The sequence below is a fragment of the Lipophrys pholis genome (genome assembly GCF_963383615.2).
Source record: "Lipophrys pholis genome assembly, chromosome: 20".
Classification (NCBI taxonomy): Eukaryota; Metazoa; Chordata; class Actinopteri; order Blenniiformes; family Blenniidae; genus Lipophrys; species Lipophrys pholis.
Window position 1 is genome coordinate 17,209,097 of NC_137648.1, and position 13,797 is coordinate 17,222,893.

A 13,797-nucleotide genomic window follows, 5' to 3' on the forward strand; every position below is an offset into this window, starting at 1 on the left:
GTTTCGGATTAGTTTGTTTCCCTGTTAGCTGGTGACCAACTTCCTTTACCGTCCGTTGTAGCTGCTGTATTAACAGGAGGTGTAAAAACACGACAGAAATCCGTAGCTGTCCTGACGAACGCCGTTTTACTGCACTTACAATATATTTTAGAAGTGTCGTGTTTTTTGCGAGTCTAAGTTTAGCATCTGCTGTTGCGAGCAGCAACGACCGAGGCTACAGGAAGTCTATCACCAGTCATCAAGGAAACCAGATAATCCGAAACACCGGCGTTGTCACATTAGGACCACTGACGTTAGCGGGTTGGACCAAACCAGATCCAGCCGTTCCAGCGTACACGGTTTTCCTTCGTGCAGTTCTCCGAGTTACTCGCTGAAAGGTGCGGTTTTTTTTCTTCCTCCAGCCTCGTTAACATACGGAAGCGAACGGAGCCTCCCCGCCAGATCAGTTAGCTGTCTATTAGCCCCGCTAGCCTGTTAGCTCCGCGTTAGCCGCCGTGTGTTTTGTGACTTTCTTACTTTACTTTCTGTTCTCTCTCCATCTTCTGCAACTCAAGTCATCTGTGTGTCACATTTTCCGTGAGACTGTCGTGTTTTCCTGGAATTCTCCTACAACGGGAGCTTTGTTTCACGGTGTAATGCGGATTTACTGAAGTAATCGGCTCCGTTTGATTGTATTTGCTGGGAGAGGTGTGTACTGTCACTGTGTTGATAATACTTTAAAACCCGTAATAAAACCTATTTCTGTACCTCTTGTTGGAGTATATGGTAAAGTATTTACTCTTCGTGACAGTGGCTTAATATTAGCGACGCCTCAAACTATAGATTGGATACAAATACAAGCTTAAATGGGAATATATTTATTAAAAAGTATCTGATGATCATCCTTGTAAATATACAAAGCATAGAATATATTGTACAGCGTGCCTTGATTGTATTGTCCTGTTTGTGTTATTCACATGAAGCTTGAAGAACGTGTGTGTCTATCCCTGTTGTTTGTTGTGATCTCTCCATCAGTGTTGTTTATTTCTCCAGCTCTTTGTGGGTCAGTCATGGCTGCACAGTGTGTCACCAAGGTGGAGCTGACCGTTTCATGCCAGCACCTCCTGGACAAAGACATCGGCTCCAAGTCGGACCCCATGTGTGTCCTGTTAATGAACAGCACAAATAACCAGTGGTATGAGGTCAGCATGCTGAACACGCTCACGTCAGTTCATGTTTGATGTGTGTATTGTCTTCTTGCTGGGGTGCGAGAGGACTTTCTTCAATGATATGTAAAGGAAACATTTCTGCATAGAAAAAAAAAATGCTTTCCAAACTTATCTCAAGGTGTGGTGAGTCATGTCACTGATGCTGTCACATCGGGAAACTTACTAACCTTTAACCTCAAGAAGCAGAAGTTTCCATATCCTGTTTCGTCACCCCACGTTTATCATTGATTTGGAAAAGTTTACTCCGCTGTAAACCCCCCCCCCCCCCCTCCTCCCCTCCCCCCGGATCTTTCCCAACAGGTGGGTCGGACGGAACAAGTCCAAAATTGCCTCAACCCAAATTTCGCCAAGAGGTTTGTCGTCGATTATTACTTTGAGATTGTGCAGAAGCTGAAGTTTGGGATTTACGACATCGACAACAAGACGATTGATCTGAGCGATGATGACTTCCTGGGGGAACTGGAGTGCACCCTGGGTCAGGTAGGGTCTTCTTTCCTGTCATGCCACCATTATATCTTGGCTTCATAATTAACTGGTCAAAGTGTTTCTGTGTGAGACGATCTCAGGTGTGCCTGCTGGGTTACTTTGTGTTTTTGCCCTGTAGTCTAAAAGCTGCTGTGTTGTACTCCGCCACTTCTGACTGAGCCGATCCATTCTGCTGCTTTTGTTTATTAATGTTTTGTTTATTTGCTCTTAGGTTGTATCCAGTAAAAAAATTACCAGACCTCTTATCCTGAAGAACAAGACGCCTGCGGGAAAAGGCACCATCACTGTGAGTGTCACAGAGTGCCAAAGTGAACTGTTGTGTGAAGTCATTATGTTTTTTTTGTCACCAATTTTGTCTTTTTGTTGTTGTAGATCAGTGCAGAGGAAATAAAAGACAACAGAGTGGCGAACTTTGAGGTCGAGGCAAGGAAACTGGACAACAAGGTATCCCTTCTGTCTAAAATCTTAAATGTTTTCTTTCACTTTCGGATACTCCCAACGTATTTTTAATCATTCATTCTTTTCTATGCACAGGATTTCTTTGGGAAGTCTGACCCGTACCTGGAGTTCTACAAGCAAACGGAAACTGGTTGGCAGCTCGCTCACAGGACAGAGGTACACAAAACATCTATCAGCTGTGCAACAAAACTACTAAGTGCCATAAATTTCCTGGACAGGTCAATGAATAAACACTGACATTATATATGATGTTTGCAAATGACCTTACATTTACCCTTTTTGGATTTCACACATAGCTGTGTGTTAAAAGAGGAACCAATGATTGCCAAACACTTTGATCCCCAGGTTTGATGTAATGCGGCGTATTGGCCCAAGGGAACTAAAGTGCGGAGTGCACTGATCTTGGCTGCAAACTACTTTTTTTTTTTTTTTTTTTCCATTTCTGGATCTGGACCAGGTCACTGCAGCACAAACTTGAACTCTGCAGTCTCTAATGCAGCAGGAGATTTACTAACCCTGCGCTCACATACTGCAGACGCATCACATCACATTTACGTGGTTGGTTTTATCAAGGGCTATTACTCTAAATGCAACATTCCACTGCAAACTGATTGTTCAATTGAGCTATAAGGAGAAATAAAGGCCAGTGGAGATGAGATGAAATACACGTGTGTGAATGAGAAGAGAGTGGAGGAAGTGAAAATGGGTGGGGGTCGATCACTCGGCGCAATAATGTACACAGGATGGAGTGGCTGGAGACAAACTGGACATTTTGGACAAAGGTTTTTTAAGATGGAGTGGAGGAAGACCTCAGAAGAACCACGGATGTAGCGGAGGAGGACACTAGGATTGCAACAGAAGAGGCAGGTCACGATTTACCTGAATGTTGTTTTCAGGTGGTGAAGAACAACCTCAACCCAACATGGAAGCCCTTTCGAATCCCGCTGCAGTCGCTCTGCGGAGGAGACTTGGACAAATCCATAAAGGTAAACATTTACAAAGGTATTTTGCTTCATCAATCGGATTTTGTATTTACACAACATAAAGCCAGCCTCAGCTGGCTCTTCTTCTCAGACGTCTCCATGTACCGGTGTGAATACTTGATTACTTTGAGCTTCATGATATATATATATTTTTTTTTAACCTCTGAAGCGAACATGTCAGGAAGGAAGCAGCTCCCCAGCGTACAGGAAAAGTGAGTTGCTCAGTGCGCCACAGCGTTTGTCTTTGTCATCTTCCCATCAATTACTGGGTGAAGTGTGTGAATGGAGGTCGGACCTCAGCAGGGGTCTGCAGCCCTCCTTGCAAAACGGTTCTGTCAAAGAAGCATTTGTCTGGAACGCAGTCATTTCAATGTTAGATTCAGATTTCTTTTTTGTAGTTTGCGTTTGCATGTCATTTGTCTCTTCTGGTTTGTTTACCTCCAGCTTTTATATGTTGATGGTTTAAGGAGGTTAATCTTAAATTTCTGCTGGCCGCTCAATATGAAAGCCTTATGTATTGCGCAATTCCACAACTGTAAGATCAAAATAACTCCAGAAATAGTAGGTTGACACAACACCTGATTTGCACTAGGGCTGTATATAAATAGCTGTATATAAATGTATTTTGTTTAGTTAGACAGGGAACATGGCCTCTAGGGAAAGCAGCTATCAAACATTCCTTTTTGGGAGGAATGAAGAAAATTCATTGTCATTTTTCTTGCAGGGATTTTTGAAATTGTTATTGGATAATCAAAACTCAGCCGTCCCTCTCATGTTACCTCCTACTGGTCAGTAGAACCTGTCGCCATCAGATTTGACTGCAGGTGAAATTCTACACTTACTGTTTCAGTCATTAAGTGATACAAAGCCAATCCTGACGCAAGATCTTTATTTGGCTGGTGAGAAGATTCTCATTCAACTTCCACTAAACCTCCACTGACCTGTTTACAGTATCAGTCCAATAATCAAACTAAGAAAATTGGCAAATTCTATTTTTAAAATCTAAATATTCCCTCTGGACATTTTAATGATCAAAACAGAGCTTTTAATCTGGCTCACATTTAATTCTATGATACAGATTAGTATGAAGTGTCAACTATTTCCCCAATATCAGTTACTGGAAACACAACATAACTTTAATAAAGAGGGTTGATGTCTTAAGTCCAGATATTTTGTTTAGATATCAATAAAATGTTAAACTCAACATAGATAAAATTAAAAAGACAATAAGTGACTACAATTGAATGTAGTTTGTCACTTCTTTTCACCAAGATATATCCTGAGAGCGTCACTCAATATGGCTCCTCCTTCGCCTGCTCACTCAAACTTGGAAAAAGCCAAGTTAATCCAGCCTGAAGCCTGAAAACACAAAGGAGCGTCCAACATGTGTTGGACCGCTGTAACTTTATCCAGTTTAATCTGCAGTGCGGCCTTTAGAAATGTTCACATAAATGACATTAAAACAAATCTTTTTCATTTTTTTTAAAAAGTTAAAACCATTCCCTCCTACCATCAAATGTTGGTGTATAACTTTGAAGAGACTCCAGAAAAATCCAGTGTGAAGATTTTTTGAAGTCTAAACTGTCCTCAGCCCGTTCTCTGGGTCGTTGCTTGTAGTTTAGATGTTTCCCTCTCGCGGTATTAATATTTAACAGCTCGTTAAAATGCTTTCACCCGTCGCCAGGTCGAGTGTTACGACTATGACGACGACGGCTCACATGACCTCATCGGATGCTTTGAGACCACGATGAAACGCCTCCAGGAAGCGTCACGGACTTCTCCGGTATGAGACCGTGTGTTTGTTTGTTTGTTTGTTTGTTTGTTTGTTTGTTTCAAAGTCTCGCCCAGTTTGAGACTCCTGTTCATTAAATGGCTTTTTAAAGATTTCCTTTACCTGTTCTTCAACGATTAGTTTAGGCGAAAGCGAAGCGAGACGCAAACTCTTGTTTTGTTTCCACAGGCAGAGTTCGAATGCATCAACAGTAAAAAGAAACAGAAGAAGAAAGGCTACAAGAACTCCGGTGTTGTGAGCGTGAAGCTGTGCCAGGTTGTGAAGGAGTACACCTTCCTGGATTATATTATGGGAGGCTGTCAAATCAACTTCACAGTGAGTGTTTTAAAATGTTTTTTTGTTGTTTTTTTTTAATTGCGGGTAAAAACGAAAATTTCTGCCTTTCAACAGGTGGCCATCGACTTCACAGGCTCCAACGGAGATCCCAGGTCTCCTCAGTCTCTGCACTACATCAGTCCTCAGGGTGTCAACGAATACCTCTCTGCTATCTGGTCTGTGGGCAACGTCATCCAGGACTATGACAGGTAATTCAACTCATCAATCAAGGCAAATAGTAATCCCACCATCACACTCGCTTTCAAGCACCCTGCTTATTTTCAGTTTGTATTAATATTTAATGTGTTTTTTTAAATGTATGTGTGTGTATATATATATATATATATATGAGTGATTATTGTTGGTGTCTGTGTGTTTTGAGCTGCTGAAATGAAGCCATTTCTCGTAAAGGATCATTAAAGATCTGTTCTATTCTAAATGGAATCCGACATCTGTAGAGAGGACCGCAACAGCGAGATAAAGAAATCAAATCAACAAATACATTGGTGTAGAGTCATAAACGAAATTAATAAATGCAAATCAACTGGAGTATTGTTTAAAAAGTTGGGTCTTAAGTTTGTTTTTAACTGTATGGAGAATCTGTGCTGCCTTCAGCTCTTTGGGATGTTCAGCACTCTTGCAGCTGAAATCTTTGATCGTAGAATATTTGCAATATAGTGAAATATTTCCTCTCTTGGATCATCAGAATGCAGGACTTTAGAGAGAAACGGTTACACTCTATTAGGATTAGTTGTGTTTTTGTTGTGTGGCACTAAACTGACTCCCAGGTTTACTTCACCTCATCACAGGGGTTCAATGTCAGTGCATTTATAGTGCAGTTGTATATTAAAATTGAAAAGAATTGTCTTTTATTGTAGACGAACGATCTCGCGGACCGTGCAGTGTTTTTGAACAAGCCGCCGTTAAAGTCTGAATTGTGTAATAACATGCTGTGTTTCCTCTCTTTGCAGTGACAAGCTGTTTCCTGCTTTTGGCTTTGGAGCGCAGATCCCTCCCTCATGGCAGGTAAAAGCCCGGGTGTGAACGAGACTCCGCAAATACATACAAAACGCAACACGGCTGATTTCCCATCCGATTGAAACACGCCTGCGTGACACATGAAGTTAAATCAGCTGGTGTCGTGTTGCAGGTTTCCCACGAGTTTCCTCTCAACTTCAACCCGGCAAGTCCGTTTTGTGCAGGTGGGTGGAAGATCACGGCCGATACACCAGGCGCTCTTTCAAGTTTTACATTCCAGTGTTCACTGCAGCAGAGTAGCAGTCTGAATGATATGCTTTCCGTATTGTGACTGTTTCATTCCGCGTGAAGGTGTCGAGGGAATCGTGGACGCCTACAGGGTTTGTCTGCCCCAGGTGAAGCTCTACGGCCCCACCAACTTCTCCCCCATCATTAACCACGTGGCCTGCTTTGCTAAGCAGGCCCTTCAGCAGACCACGGCATCGGTGAGCGCCACGGTTTGCCTTCGTCTGTCTGCTTCAAACACTCGGTGCAGACGCAGGATTGCCCAGTGAAAATAGGGAGGCTGTACTGAAGGAGAAGAAAAAAAATCTGTCACATTTGTCAAGAGGCCGACGGATGTAAGAAGGGGATTAACAGTCTGTGTTAACATGAATACAGATCATGTCGTCTGTTACTGGCTGGAGTGTGAAGCTCCAAACTCTCCGTTACAAAGACGTGGCACAAAGTAAAGGACACCGCATATACAAACACCGATACGTATAAAAATAAGATCACATTTTGTATGCGAGGGGCTGGGGAGAAGGAGTGTCTGAGCTTCTTTCTTTTACCACAAAGCCTAATGTACATGAAGCTGGAAAAATGTTGGATAAATGATTCACAGCGGATATTTCAAGGCACCTTTACAGAGAAAAACACAACAATTTCATATGAGCAAGCAGCGAAGAAAGAAACTCTCAACAGGAAGAAACCTTTTCATCATAGTCATTATGTGCTCCTGTGGACTGTAACAGCCTGTTGCATCATCCTGAGTGGTTAATAAACGGCCTGTCTGTCCCAATTCACCATGTAATCCCTTCATCTGAGTGGATGATGACATGTTTGAGCCGAACATTGCAAACTAATTGGATTTTTCTCGGATGTTCGGTACAGCAAATAACTTTGTTTTGCTCGTCGTCTTCCCGAAGCAATACTATGTCCTGCTGATCATCACCGACGGAGTGATCACAGACATGGATCAGACCCGCAGCGCCATCGTCAACGCCTCCCGCCTGCCCATGTCTATCATCATCGTCGGGGTGGGCGAGGCCGACTTCAGCGCCATGGAGTTCCTGGACGGCGACGACGGTTGCCTGCGCTCTCTGACCGGGGAGGCCGCCATGCGGGACATCGTGCAGTTCGTGCCGTTCAGACAGTTTCAGAAAGTGAGTGACGTTGGGGAAACTAAACCGTCGTGTTGGATGATGGGATTTCAGTTGATTTGTCTCCAAACAAAACCAATCCCTGTCAAAACTGCCCGCCTCTCACACTTTTTCGCGCCGTCATCTTCAATCCCGAGTGCAGTGCACGCCAAACCCAGAGAGCCCCCCGCCCCTCAGCTCACACCTCACTTAGTTTATGTTTGCCTTGTTTGATTTGATGTCTTTCCAGGCGCCCGCCCAGGCTCTTGCACAAAGCGTATTGGCCGAGTTACCTCAACAAGTGGCCTCCTTCTTCAGTTTATTCAAACTGAAGCCTCCCCGCGATCCCAATTCTTCATAGGGGTACCCTTAATATTCTAAAACCTTTCCCTCGTCCTCGCTTTTGCTTCTGTGTATGAGCTTAGTATAGCTCTGGCTGCACGATATTTAAGTAATGTGATAATGACATGATTTGCATTAGATGTAGTCGCTTCAGTAGCAGATGTCAATGTCTTTCTCTTCTTTCTAATAGCAGTGCTCTCTTGTTTTTCCCTTGCTACACCAGCTCTCGCAGGGTCCTGTTTAGCTTTTTTTGTTTTTTCCTGATCTCTTTTGCAGGATGTTGATATTACATTATCGATATATTGTGCAGCCCGAGACACAGCATGAATCATGATTTCCAGTCCTTCCACCTTCTCCACTAATGATAGAAACACAGAACAAAGCGCCTCTTCTGCTCGCTGTCTATCAATTTTGCATGAAAGGAAAACTCCTGTTGTCTTCAGAAGTATTTTTAACACCACGGCAAAAGATGTTAACACCTTTGTTGAATCCACTACAATCTGAGATCCTCCTGCTTCTGTCTGACTGTTATGACAGGTCACTTGTTGTAACGGATGCCATTTATTGAGGTAACTGGCTCTTTACTGACCTTTAGCATTGTGCGCTACGTAGATAACAATATAGGTTAGCTCATTGACATAAATGTAAATGACTCAAGTTACGGAGAGAATAAAACACAAGTACATGTTGCATCAGAAAAAGTCTAAATGAACTCTTGAGTTTAATATTCCTAAAAGACAAAGATGTGGAATTTTCCTTGACTCTTTCATGACATTGCATGGCTTTCTTCTCGTCGTCCATCTTTCTTTCACTATTTTAACAAGTCGTGCTAAAAAATGAAGAAAAGAAAAAAAAATCAATGAGGATACCCGCTTTCATTTCCGCCCTTCAACCGTTTCTTCTCTTTTGCCCGCAGGGTCCTCCAGAAGCTCTGGCGAAGAGCGTGCTGGCTGAGGTGCCGGGTCAGGTGGTGTCGTTTTTCAATACTATGAAGCTGAGCCCACCCAACTCCAGTCCGGCACCAACCCCTGCAGGGACCATGTGATGGTGTGGTGATGAGGAGGAGGAGGAGGAGGAGACCAGAAACACCAGTTTTTCTCCTGCAAGTTAGACCTAGCACTTCCTCCGTTCTCCATTTAGTTTGACCACATAAAACAACAGGCGGCTCACGGAGCTATCTGATGTAAGTACTCGCACAAGACCAATGCATGTTTTTTTTTTGTTTTTTTTATGTGCCAAGGAAATCTAGCTGCTGTTTTATAGAAACATTTATTCATTTTATTTTCAGCTGTTTAAATGACATGTTCATTCCATTATTTCAGAGTGTCAGTGTTACTATCGTCCTCGTTTACTCATTAAAAGTGCCACTTTGACTTCAGAAACAGCACCCGCGCAATGTTTTGGAATCAAATATTAAAAGCTATGTAAAAGGATATTACATACCAAAGAAAAATGAAATAACATGTTTCTCATGAGTTTTTTGGCAAATGAATGCATTTCCAAAATGTTGATTTGTTGCACTTCTCACCTTTTTTAAAAAGATGAAATCTTGAGTACGTCATAGTAGAAATCTTTATTATATATTGCAACTGGATGCCAGCGTTTTCAGCCCCGGTTTGCTTGTATTGTGCCACTTATATTTTGATCATTTGTTTACTTTATGCAACTTTTCCCAGAATTACAGTAACACAAGCGCAGTATTGAACTACATACGGAGGTAGTATATTACATATATAGCAATTGTGTCTATTTTAATCTGTTATATCATGTAACACAAGCTGCTTTACGCCATTTAGAATTAGTAGCTTTTGTGCCTTAATGCTCTCAAAATAAACTCTTATTCTGTACGTGACTTGAGTTATTTTTTTGTCGAAAGCTACTAGCAGATATGATCATTTGTCCTACAACCCTCAACAAGTTTGAGTTCCAGCTTGAAAACAAAAAGTGGCAGCGACTCTTGTTATGCAGCGATACCCGTCTGTTCTACATTTTCACATTCTTTCACATAAAAGCTTGACTGCTGACATATTTAAGAAAACTGACACGCTGCCTCAAGCCTAGAAGCTGATTTAAAGATGTCTGGTGCCACCTGCTGGGGCTGCGTTGAGGTTGCAATATCCACAGAAAATGAAATGCTTTGATTTTATTAGAAAGCCCAAAGTGCAGAACATCAAAGTTTGACGTTGGTGAAATAAAATGTAACCGAACGGCCACTAGCTCACTTCAGTAACCCAACAAACTGAGCATTTCTTCGAGAAGCTTCTTGCACAGTTCTATGATGCATTCAGGTTTTTGTTTTATTTATCCAACTCTGTGCATTAAATATAAACATTTTAAGCCTTCCTTCTTCTGACACAGAAAATGTGAGTTTGCTTTTATTCGTAGGTTTGTCAGTATTGTCAACCATAAGGCTTGTAGGCCAAAACCAGCCCTACAAGAGGTTCCAATCCAGCCACCACATTTTAAACATTTCAAAGAAAATGTAGTTTTTTTTTTTTTTGAAGCGTCGTTGACACTTGAGCCGAGATGACGCTTCAGCAGCTTCCAATGGCGCGGCAGTAACATGGTTGAGTCATTTTGGGGAAAAATTGTTATTGTTTCTCTAAAATAAGTTTGATATACTTTTTTTTTTTTAAACTGCTTCAATCAGATAGCCAGCAATTCTCAGCTGTTTAATGTGGGATTGAGATTTAATATCTCGAATTGCTGCATTAACTTTCACCGATATCACCGGAGCGTCCTTTATTCCTCAAAGTTAAGTTTAAAAGCCTTCAAATGACACAAGATGTTATTTTACCATTTGTTCTCGAGTGTCCAGAGATAAGATGTACCCATCTGCTGCTACTGGTCACAATTAAACACTTTATTGTGTAAAAGAGTACAAAGACGCAGCCTGCTCACTGATACCATTGTTACAATGCGTTGAGAGATAGTGTTTTGTGACGTATAGACAGATTCCACCTTAGCCTAATGACCTGTTATCAGGCACTTCAAGTTTCTGTATTAAAAAAAAAAAGAAGCTTTTCTCATTGTGGAGCCGTCGGGTGATAAGGCTCATTCCCTACCTAATACATTAACATGTTTCAGGCCTTCTTTAAAGTCCCAGTGTGGCTTATCGGCGCCAGTCAGCCTCACCCCTGATCAGCTAATCTAGCGTGAAGATGAGCGCAGTAAATCATCTCATCTCCCTCATAGCGAGACTTAAAACCTGCGAGACCTATCTGGTTGTCAGGAACCACTGCGAGTCGTTCACTGGGGAGTGCTGCTCCAACCAAAGGCTTTGAAATGATCGGAGGTTCAAGGTGCTACATGCGGTGGATTGTGTCGTGGTCGATGAACCGCTGGAGGCTGTGCAGGTTGTCCCACCACTCGAAGAGGAAGGTCTCCGCGATGAGGCTGAACCAGGGCGTGAGCTCCAGCTCGTTGCGCTTGGCCTTCAGTACCATCTCCTGCAGCTCCTCCTTGCTCACGTAGCAGTGGCTCTTGATCTCGTTGGGATCCGGACTCAACTCCACGTCCTGCAGAGAGGTCGGTAAGAGTTCACGAGTACAAATCTCCACGCGCAGTAGCACAAAAGTAAATGTTTAAAAGAAAAAGTTAATTTGAAGTTAAAGTATGATAGACAAATTGACAGTTTCTCCTTGAAGCGTGGATCTACAAACTGACACCGACTGTTGCATAATGACTGAATACAATTGTATCTCGATTTAACAGGAACAATGTGAACGACTTGGACAGCCTCAGCAGACAGCTCGTTCTAGTAGTTTGAAAAAGTTTGTTAGCTTGTTAAAGTACACCTCATTTATATGATTCATCACTGTTTTGCCACAAAACCTCATAATGCATCTGCAATTTAGGTTTAAGACTTAACTTTTATATAACAATCACATGGAAGTTTTTTATTCAAATAATTTAATTACAAACATGTCAAATGGAACTCATCGGTACGCATATATGCTCCGTGACTCAGAGGTAATGGAAGATACTAGAAAAACCCAACAGCCTTTTTACCTTTTGCATGAAGAGGATGTAGTCGATCTCATGCTCGCCCCAAACCCCGTCGGACTGAGCCTTGTAGTGGATCCGTGTCAGATACGTCATTTCTTCTGGGGTCACCTGAGGGGCGCCGCAGGACATCAGACACAAGCAGACGCGACAGAGTAATCCTCCAAGTCTCGCACAGAATACCTGCTCCATGGGGATTCCCAGCTCGGCTTCGAGTCTCCGCTGAGCAGCTCTCCTCACTCCTATCGCATCCTTGTCCTCCAGCTCGCTCTCTGTATGCAAGGGGTGGCTGCAGCATGTGTTCGTGAAACAACCTGCACACAGCAAAGAGTTGAGTGTCCGACGAAAGCTGCAAGTTGTGTTAGACTGCAACGCCCGAGTGTTTTTCGTGGCTCACCTGGAAAAGTAATTTTGGCATCTGATCTCTGTTGGAGGAGCAGCTTCTTGTCGCTGTTGAACAGGAAGACGCTGAAAGCTCTGTGCAACAAGCCTGAAGAGAGGGGAAAGTTATCGGCCTTAAGGACGACCCAAAGCTGAAAAAAACGTAGTTGTACGTGGTAGATGTGTACCTTTATCTATATTAGAGTTGAGGTGACAGTTTTTCTTGGTGTCTGCGCCGGTTTTTCGGTCATTCTCATCGATGAGGATGCACATCTCAGACAGCAGCTGCACCTGCTTGTCATCCAGGTGGTCCGTGGTGATCTCAGGCATTCTGGCTGCCGACTGCAGGAGTCTCACGTCGCTGGAGCAGCAGGAGAAACACAGCGGACGTTAGGACAGTGACTGCCCATTCGACTTTACTTGATGAGGCAATATCAGCACACACTGACAGGGTTTACAACTGTTTTGTGCCTGTCACTAGCGTTGTAGGATTTAAGACCCTGTCTCGGACCTTCTGCAGTCATATTTATATTGTTTAAACTGAGTTCACACACCTTTTCCACAGGGTACTAATAATAACTACAAAACATTTTGGCAGCAAAAAGCATGAAGTGTATATTTGGTGCATTAGCAAACCGGAAGTTGTCATCAAAAAACACCTCATACAAATTATCGCCAACATAAAACGCTGAATTGTTTGATCTTTATAATTTGAATGCTGCAAATGAATTCATTTGTGAAAAATAAGGGCTGCAAATTAATTTTGCACGGTGCTAAACAATTATTACAAGTAAACTTCTTTACTTTAAATCAGTTCGTCAAGTTAAATCTGTAGCATCCCTGCTAACTTCCGGTATTACATATACAAGCGTATTCCCTTTAAAATAATCTATAGGTGCAGCTGATTTGAAGAGAATCTAAAAATAGTTTCTTTTAATAATAATTTGTAGTGAATTTAATATTTTTAGAGTAGAGTCGCTCTGTTTGGAGGTCATCTGTCATTAGCAGCTAAACCTCGATTATCTGGCTTTAAACTGTAAAACCGTGACCGGAAGCAGCCCACGCGGCTCCGTGTCACCTCTGTCTCACCTCCGTTCGCATTTCTCACCTGGTTACTGCTCGGTACTGACAGGTAAACGCTCCAGGTGTACTCCTCAGTAATGCTGCACCGCGGCTCTTACTAACGGGTACGTTTGATTTCAGCACTGCTGCTCCCTCGTGAGAAACCCTCCGCAGCACCGCCCACGCGGCACGCACCATCTCCTGACCAAAACAGAAAACCAATCACAGGGGCGTAGGACGCGGCTGGGGGTAAAACAAGGAGAGGGGCTAAAGGGGAGCCCGGATCGGGTCAAAAACAGAGCTGGAGCTGATGGAGGAAGGCGTAAAAAATAAAAGAAATACTAACTTACAGTGGCCAAACGTCCTCTCTTTTCCTGATACATTCT

The 13,797-nt window shown here is 42.8% G+C and overlaps 2 protein-coding genes across 5 annotated transcripts in view; one reads left to right on the forward strand and one right to left on the reverse strand.

The window, feature by feature from the left end:
* On the forward strand, positions 1-9,810 carry LOC308125428 (copine-3-like). Of its 4 annotated transcripts, none has more exons than XM_080489157.1 (16): positions 1-377; positions 1,033-1,181; positions 1,509-1,688; positions 1,906-1,980; positions 2,067-2,138; positions 2,229-2,309; positions 3,050-3,139; positions 4,821-4,919; positions 5,097-5,243; positions 5,319-5,452; positions 6,215-6,269; positions 6,394-6,445; positions 6,573-6,706; positions 7,409-7,645; positions 7,872-7,984; positions 8,880-9,810. In XM_080489157.1, the coding sequence occupies exons 2-15, from the start codon at positions 1,050-1,052 to the stop codon at positions 7,980-7,982; spliced, it is 1,599 nt and encodes a 532-aa protein (XP_080345283.1). In that variant the 5' UTR covers positions 1-377; positions 1,033-1,049; the 3' UTR covers positions 7,983-7,984; positions 8,880-9,810. The 4 variants fall into 4 exon arrangements, with proteins under 4 accessions (XP_080345283.1, XP_080345281.1, XP_080345284.1 ...); XM_080489158.1 differs by having other exon boundaries at positions 351-687; XM_080489155.1 differs by lacking the exon at positions 7,872-7,984 and having other exon boundaries at positions 7-377.
* The window catches only part of idi1 (isopentenyl-diphosphate delta isomerase 1), a 5,650-nt gene continuing 1,046 nt past the window's right edge, over positions 9,194-13,797 (reverse strand). The window contains exons 2-7 of the mRNA XM_080489162.1: positions 13,458-13,612; positions 12,538-12,710; positions 12,366-12,458; positions 12,152-12,282; positions 11,975-12,079; positions 9,194-11,481 (exon numbers count right to left, since the gene is read on the reverse strand). Of these exons, the coding sequence (XP_080345288.1) occupies positions 11,269-11,481; positions 11,975-12,079; positions 12,152-12,282; positions 12,366-12,458; positions 12,538-12,710; positions 13,458-13,609 (867 nt within the window). The 5' untranslated portion in view covers positions 13,610-13,612 and the 3' untranslated portion in view covers positions 9,194-11,268. The remainder of the gene's footprint in view (positions 11,482-11,974; positions 12,080-12,151; positions 12,283-12,365; positions 12,459-12,537; positions 12,711-13,457; positions 13,613-13,797) is intronic.